This window comes from Morus notabilis, unplaced genomic scaffold, assembly GCF_000414095.1.
Source record: "Morus notabilis unplaced genomic scaffold, ASM41409v2 Scaffold1014, whole genome shotgun sequence".
NCBI classification, from domain to species: domain Eukaryota; kingdom Viridiplantae; phylum Streptophyta; class Magnoliopsida; order Rosales; family Moraceae; genus Morus; species Morus notabilis.
The window spans coordinates 1-8,418 of record NW_010363643.1 but is presented as its reverse complement, the minus strand read 5'-3'; the positions used below and the strand labels follow the sequence as shown (position 1 = coordinate 8,418).

Genomic DNA, 8,418 nt, shown 5'->3' with positions numbered 1-8,418 from the left:
TCACATTTAACTTATTTTACTATAATAAAAAATTTTAAAAAAATATCACATTTCAACTCGAATTGAATACTCAACTACTTTTTATAATAATTACTTTTTCTTTCAACACAATTAAAAATAATTTTTTTTTAATTTACAATACTATCAAACTAAAGCCTCAAGCGGTTCCTAAACAAAAATTTAGGGACATTTATGGGATTAGCCAAATTTTTAACGCTGTTTCAGACTCGTTAAACGACAAGTCATTCATACTTCAGAAACCAGAATCTGAATCCCCCGTCTCCGTCCTACAGCCCGCTGTTGGAACCTGCAAGAAAGGAGAACAGAATATGATGGCAAAGAGATCAGATTAGCCGTGAAAATCCATTTGAATCTGCGTTGGGAAGAAAAATGTCGAAGCTTTTCTCTAGAATTGCTAGGTTCTTCGGCAATAGAACTCCCATGGGAGTTGACAAAGCCGGGAATCGATACTTCGCCAGAAAAGAAGAGATCGACGGCGTCAGTAAGTGGGTCTCAATCCTCTTTCTGATTTCTTTTCTCCTTCTATATTTTTCTCATTGCTCTTCAGCATAAAATTTGCTTTCTGGGTTTTTTCTTTTCTTTGTTTTTTTTTTTTTTTTTTCAATTGCCAAGTTTTTTTGTTTAGTGAAGTTTATTATGACCAGTATTTCCATTTTGCGAAACTGGGGTTTTTTTTTTTTAATTTTAAAAGTTTTGTTTTACCCTTCATGGGTTTGTTGTTGAATTAAATTGTTTGCTTTGTGGGGTTTTCAGCAAATTCTACCATTGTGTCATCACAGTTTTGTTTTGGCTGACAAAGAACGATTAGGAAGAAGAAATGATATACCAAGTTATTAGTTAGTTAATTTTTTATAGTACGGATCCAATAGAGCTAAAATTCTTTTTTTTTTCTTTTTGCTAAGGGCTTGTTTGGTAGGAGGGAAAAGTGGGAGGAGGGAGAGGGGTAATATTATTATATATTATAGTGTATTACACACGGTTATATAATATATTAATTATAATATATTTGTTTAATATAATATAATAATGATTATATAATACATTATATTATATTATAACATAATATAGTTGTAATTTTAATTATGTAATATTATAATATATTTTATAATATTGTAATTATATTAATCATTTTAATAATATTATTATATTTTATATCATAGTTATATAATATGTTATTTAATAGTAGTTTTATTGTATTATATTAAATATAATAATAAATATACATTATATTATATTATAATTATATATTATTTTATAGTATAATATAATACAATATAATCGTTATTTTTAATTATTTTAATTATTAATTTAACTTCATAATTTATCAAACGTTATTACATTGATTTTAAAATCAGTACAACAATTATAATTATAGACCTCGTTCATTTTACCGATTTGAGTTTTCAGTTTTAAGTTTTCACAGTAAAAAATTCTCAAAAAATATCATATTTAAATTTTTTTACTATAATAAAAAACTTTAAAAAAATATCACATTTAAACTCAAATTAAATACTTAACTATTTTTTATAATAATTACTTTTTCTTTCGACACAGTTAAAAATATTTTTTTTTTCAAGCGGTTCGTAAACAAAAATTTAGGGACATTTATGGGATTAGCCAAATTTTTAACGCTGTTTCAGACTCGTTAAACGACAAGTCATTCATACTTCAGAAACCAGAATCTGAATCCCCCGTCTCCGTCCTACAGCCCGCTGTTGGAACCTGCAAGAAAGGAGAACAGAATATGATGGCAAAGAGATCAGATTAGCCGTGAAAATCCATTTGAATCTGCGTTGGGAAGAAAAATGTCGAAGCTTTTCTCTAGAATTGCTAGGTTCTTCGGCAATAGAACTCCCATGGGAGTTGACAAAGCCGGGAATCGATACTTCGCCAGAAAAGAAGAGATCGACGGCGTCAGTAAGTGGGTCTCAATCCTCTTTCTGATTTCTTTTCTCCTTCTATATTTTTCTCATTGCTCTTCAGCATAAAATTTGCTTTCTGGGTTTTTTCTTTTCTTTGTTTTTTTTTTTTTTTTTTCAATTGCCAAGTTTTTTTGTTTAGTGAAGTTTATTATGACCAGTATTTCCATTTTGCGAAACTGAGGGTTTTTTTTTTTTTTAATTTTAAAAGTTTTGTTTTACCCTTCATGGGTTTGTTGTTGAATTAAATTGTTTGCTTTGTGGGGTTTTCAGCAAATTCTACCATTGTGTCATCACAGTTTTGTTTTGGCTGACAAAGAACGATTAGGAAGAAGAAATGATATACCAAGTTATTAGTTAGTTAATTTTTTATAGTACGGATCCAATAGAGCTAAAATTCTTTTTTTTTTCTTTTTGCTAAGGGCTTGTTTGGTAGGAGGGAAAAGTGGGAGGAGGGAGAGGGGTGATGGGATTAGTGGAATGATTTTAGTACCTATAGTTGTTGGCAGGATATAAAAGAGGAGAGAATGGATTGATTGAGTGATTTCAAATCCTTGATAGTATTCAATTTAGTCACACGCTATAAGAAGGTAATCTCCTTCCTCTTTATATTCCTCACCTTCTTTCCTTCCTATTTTCCATCCCTCTTACCCAATATAGCTTAAGTAAGAAGAGTTTTTCTGCGCTTTCATATATCCAATCCAAGCCATTAATCTTTGAAAAATATGAAGCCTGTATTATAACCTGCAACTTTTATGTGTATATAATTGATTCTTCAAGTTGCTATATTTTAATGCTTTTGTGTTTCTCTGTCTCAATTTTGTAATATTGTAGTGAAAGAGAAAAGATGGGTGGTATTTAAGGGAGAAGACGATCCAACTTCTATTCCAGGTAAATACTTTTTGTCTTGAGTGAACTAGGGAGCATTTTCTTTGTTGTTTAATCAAATTACTAGCATGGTTTCTCTGTTTTCAGCTGTTAAGTAAAGCATAGATACCTACTGTTACGGATTAAATGCTCTCATCTTTTACTGACGAGAGGAATAAATGAAAAGAAAAGACAAGCAAGCAAATATTGGATTTGTAATGGTTCACCTTAATGCGAGAGCTACGTCCATTTTCAACCGCTACTTTAGAATTTCACTATGATGAATAAGAAGATTACAAGAGAATCGCGTGCCTTAGTCTCTTACCCTCTGTATTTCTCTTTAACCTAATTCTCTAAACAGCATTCTCCGATGCAAGAGTAATTATGACAACCGGTATGAGAAACCCAATAGACACGTACTAGTAAGATCTATTTGCGTGCTTACTCTACATCAGGGTGATAATTAGGCTTCACATGCTCACAACTACTAACATACATCTTTCTAGATGCACATAGCGTATTGGCTTACGTTGGACAAGGATACATTTTGGAAAGAATCAATAAAATGATATATAGAATATGCAGAGGTGGACTATTATCTGTTATTCTTGCGTATGTTTCATGTATTAAAATTGATGCTTGCCTTTGGATCATTATAGTTGAATGGATATGTTGGCTAAATGGACAGCGCAAAAAAGCTCCAATGCCAGAGGTGAGCCCAGAAACTCCTTTAGTTTCATTTCCACGCACGCACATTCATCGACCACTCTTTAAATTTTCAGCTCTGGAACTCGAAGAATAGTAGAGATCAAATGATATCTTAGCGTGGAAACTGCTATTCTATGATTCCTTTGTTTTATCTTTTCTTTTAGAAATATTTCTTTCTGTGATATATATGCATATTAGTTTGACTTATTGCTTGGAAGAACCTATGTTTGTTGGTCTGTTATATTTTATAACGTAATTTAGAGATGATAGAAAATCTTATGATAAGTTTCAACTCTCATTTTGGGTGATTTTGTAGATAGCCAAGTTGGGTACCATAAAGTAAAATCAAATCTTGTTATTTTGATTTTTTCACTCTCATAATACTGTTCATCATCGTCCCTGTTTAGGAAATAGAAGAGTTGGAAGCAAGGCGTGAGCGTGTGCGTCAGAATGTTGCTTGTACGCATGATTTTGTTTTATTTTGTTTATTTATTTTATTACATTTTCTTAAATAAATTCCATTTTGTTTCTTCTGATACTCTCTGGTTTATGACCATTCTTAACTCCTTTTTTTTTTTTTTTAATAACCTTACATCTGTTACTTCCTAATATTCCTTTGTCCCATTCAAGTTGGTCTTCTCTTGTAGCTTCTTTTCTGTTATATATGGTGACCTAACCTCAACTCTTTTCATTCCATGAAGTTCTAAAGAAAGAAGAAGAGGAAAAGAAGCTAAAAGAAGGCAGTGCACGCAAAGGCACCAGCATAGGTGAGCTGTTAATTGAAATATTTAAGCACGAGAATACTTGAACTTTTTGGTGAGCCTGGGCTTGGGCTCAAAGAAGTGCTTGAGCCCATCCGTTGGGTAGATTCGTAAATGACTACTCGAAGTAAGGTTCCAAATGAGTGGTGCTTGGGGCGAATTTCCGAGTCTGGTCTTGAGTGGTGTTTAAGGGATTTGGCTGCGTCTCTCCTATCAGTTGCAACTTTTGAGAGGAATAGTTGTGCCATCTCCTACATTAAATATCTCGCTATCATTAGTATTATTCTACTTATGCAGTTACTGCATTTCATTATCGCTCTCCGTAGGTAAAGTTGCAGGTCCGGACTTGAGAAGTTTTATTCGGCAATTTCCTGGTTCTTCCCAAGGTATTACTCATAACGTCTTTTTCTTTTTCCCCCCAGTGAGGACAATACGAACCATTTTCTGCCAAAAAAATTTCCATATATTCAGGCTTCTGTTTGCAATTATAATTCAATGAAAATGGCTTGGAATTTGGATTAGTTGATTATCATTTTGACAGGGGTTTCATTGTTAATGAATGTAGTTATCTATCTAATCCTTAATTTCACCAGTATGTTACTCATATAATGATAATCACCTGTAGAGCACACTTTATTATGGTTCACACATTATATTCCTTCTCCATTCTCAAAGGTGACAAGGTTGAGGAAGAAACTGACACTGCAGAAGGAGCGAGGTGGATGATGTCCCTTAATTTTATTTTTTATTTTTATTTTTTCCTTTTTTGTTTTTGGTATATCTGCGCTTGAGTTTCTCATCGGCCCTCGTATTTACTTTGATATATAGGCACCATACCAAGAGAGAAGCTGAAAAGGCAAGACTAGTCCCAGAGTAAGTTCCCTAGTATAAGAAAACTCCGAATTTTCTGAGAACAAGAGGGAAAAAATAAAAGAAAGAGGACCAGAATTTAATGTGACTATAATCTTAGCTTAATCTTAGCTTAAGGTGACTATAATGTATTGAACTTAATCTTTAGCTTAAGATGACTATAATGTATTGAACTCTCTATTCTTGTCTTTCCTTTCCCAGGTCTTCAGAGCCAATGGGATCCGGTGAAACGTACCGGCCAGGGACATGGCAGCCGCCGACATGAACTGCGTGGTCAGGCTTTACTCTTTAGCCCCAGAAGGCCAGCTAAGTTTGCTGCTGACAATACCTTGGCTAGTGAAGCACATTCTTCTTGTTCTTAGCCAAACGGAAATACAACATTGAGTTTAGAATTATTATTATTATTTTTTTAATTTTATAATGAAAATAGAGCACATTCTTTATCTCAGATATGAATTGAATTGTTTGAGCCTGTTTCTTTCGGCATCCTTGTCAGATTTCTTTGTTTCATGTTAGCTGCATGCAAATATTGCATGACAAAAATTCAATAGATCCCATTTCAGAATAACAAATCGAAATTGAGTAAAAGACTAAAAAGTTTTTATTTTTTATTTTTCCTTTCTCACTCATAATATTAGTCGTACGTGCTGTACAAATGATACGCAAACCTATACGTTTATCACTAGTGTTTGGTAACTCTCTAGTCACAATTGAGGAGTTTCAATTTAACTCTAACGTGGAACTCAATCCAGCAAATAATAATTGAGCTTTGGAGCAAAAAGAAAAAAAAAAGAGTACTAATAATATTTATAAAAATAATTGGAGCTTCTCAAAAGTGTTATACACCTGTAGTAACTCTAAAGTTTTATGGTAGGTTTAGTTCACAAATTTAAAAAAAAAATATTAAAAAATAAAAAAAATGAGATAAATATTTTTTAAAAATATATGGGTATGAATTTTTATTACTTACTCTTGATTAATACTTTTTTGACTCAAATAATAATATTAATAGAAGAATATTAATTAAGAGTAATGAGTAAAAATTTAATACTATACACTTTGAGGATAAGTTCAACAATTTTTTCAAAAATAATATTTAAGTTTATGTGAAAAAACATTGTAGTAAAAGAATTTTGAAAAAGTTTGAAAAAAGATATTCAAGTTTTTGTGAGAGAATACTGTAGCAAAAGGTTTGAATAATTCAAACCCATATGGATCATTTTTGGGGTGCTCTATTAAAATTTGTTAGGCTAATCCAATCAATTGTCACCAAAATTTACTTTTAATATTAATTTTGATCCTTAACTTTTAAAACATTTCAAACCTAACTTGGTCTGTTAATTTGTTTCAGTTTTAACGTTTTCATCAATTGAGGGACTGTTTAGTTTGCTGATTCGAGTTAAAATATAACTTTATGTGAGAGTATTTTTTTGTAACAAAAAAGTTAGATGTAACTATTTCTGAGAACTTTTTACTGTAGCAAAACTTAAATTCTAAACTGAGTGTTTAGAAAACGAAATGTGCGTGTGATGTTGATGAAACTAACACTCTTCTGACAAAACACAGAGGACGGACATGATGCTAATATAAAATACTAAGCCTATTTGGTTTTTTCTTGACAGAAGGAGAGTATGCACGAGATGCTTATTGAGCATTGCCTCATTCAATCTTTTCATATATTTCTGATTTTCAGTTGAATGATTAGCTCTATTTATTTTTTTTTATTATGTTCAACCCAATTAATCTACCTAACACACCTGAATTTTAATTAGGTGGGTTAAATTTAAAATCAACCCACCTGAACTTAATTAGATGGATTGAAAAATCTCAAAAACCCATCCAACCCACTCGATGTTCACTTCCCTCCTAAACTTAAGTAACTCTTGCAAAATTTCTCTCGTTATTGAATTTTTACTTCCGTTATTGTTGTTGGTTGTCATTTATGAACCCTCAAACGTCTCTAGGTCAAGCAAATTAAAGATAAAGTTGGGTATAATACAAAATAATAATAACTCATATTATGTAATTGTACTTTCATATGACTGCATAAGAGCTAACAAAATTATTCGAACGACACTCATTATTTGTATAATACGTGTTATTTATATTAAAAATCTTAACATAAGGAGTTTTTTTTTTGTTAATTCTTACATTTTACATGACATTTTTCATCAAGAATTTAACATATAAGAAAATTTTACAAGAACTATTGAAGTTCGAGGAAAAAAAAAAAGATAAAACTAAAGTGCATGGAGCATTTTCTGATAAGATCTATAGTTCGAGAAGCAACCGTGTAGTTTGTAAAAAAAAAAAATATGATTATATCATATTTAATCTATGGTTAAGTTTTATGCTACAATACATAATGTTATTTTATATTTTATATTTACGTTTTTAATGAATTATGCTTGCGTTTAGTTGATAGATTCGTATTATGATTTGAATCATAATTCGTTATTCACTACAGTATTTTTTCTTATAAAAAATACATATAAATCAATAATAATTTTAAATCATGATTCTAAATCTATGAATCAAACGTAAATTATAAGATGATGTTTGGTTTATGTATTCAGAAACATAATTCAGAATAATTCTCGTTTTACGTATATTTTTTGTGAAAAAAAATACTGTAGAGAACCATGAATTATAATTTAGAATCAGAGACGAATATAGAAACAAACTCCCCTAAGTTTATCATTCATGAGGTCATCCCAAATTTCATATCGGTGACGTGTTGCCAAAGAATAAGGTCCTGTTTTTTTCACTGATTCGAGTTTTGCTATAATAAAAAAGTTTTTAAAAATAGTCACATTTAATTTTTTTATTATAATACAAAATTTTTACAAAATATCACATCTCAATTTAAATTAAAAACTCAAATTAACGAATCGAACGGGCCTAGAGCTTAAACCCTCGGGTGTTCACGAACGTTCCATAATATAATAAAAGAATACCCGAAATGTATGCCCGTGTAGCTTTGTCAACATAAATATATTTATGGACAACGACAGACTAGACATTAAACAATCATTATCCACATTACAAAACATCCCGTCCATCACCGTCAATTGTCTCCTTCATCCCATCCAACGGCCGTCAAAATGCCACGTCACCCTCTCCTTCACAGTTGAATTTTCAAAAAATGTCACTACTCACTACGTACAAAAAAACACCTCCTTCGTCTTCTACTACTAAAAGTTACTAATCACGTTCCTCCTCTTCGGACACCATTTTTTAGCAGAAGCTGCTCTCTCTCTCTCTCTCTCTCT

General features: G+C 31.3%; 1 protein-coding gene across 2 annotated transcripts; it reads left to right on the top strand.

The window, feature by feature from the left end:
* Positions 1–271: 271 nt before the first annotated feature.
* Positions 272–5,612, top strand: LOC21384235. 2 transcript variants are annotated; one of them, XM_024169879.1, is made up of 9 exons: positions 272–502; positions 2,775–2,831; positions 3,467–3,519; positions 3,923–3,974; positions 4,217–4,282; positions 4,603–4,662; positions 4,952–4,994; positions 5,105–5,149; positions 5,348–5,612. In XM_024169879.1, exons 1-9 carry the CDS (start codon positions 391–393, stop codon positions 5,409–5,411), a joined length of 552 nt encoding a protein of 183 aa, XP_024025647.1. In that variant the 5' UTR covers positions 272–390; the 3' UTR covers positions 5,412–5,612. The 2 variants fall into 2 exon arrangements, with proteins under 2 accessions (XP_024025647.1, XP_024025646.1); XM_024169878.1 differs by lacking the exon at positions 272–502 and adding an exon at positions 1,708–1,938.
* The last annotated feature ends 2,806 nt before the right edge of the window (positions 5,613–8,418 follow it).

Excerpts from the sequence above, each read along its gene's own strand:
- LOC21384235 (XM_024169879.1), top strand. The coding sequence starts at position 391 with ATGTCGAAGCTTTTCTCTAGAATTGCTAGGTTCTTCGGCAATAGAACT. Across the intron at positions 4,283-4,602 it reads ACGCAAAGGCACCAGCATAG|GTAAAGTTGCAGGTCCGGAC; the intron begins GTGAGCTGTTAA and ends CGCTCTCCGTAG. Across the intron at positions 4,995-5,104 it reads GACACTGCAGAAGGAGCGAG|GCACCATACCAAGAGAGAAG; the intron begins GTGGATGATGTC and ends TTTGATATATAG.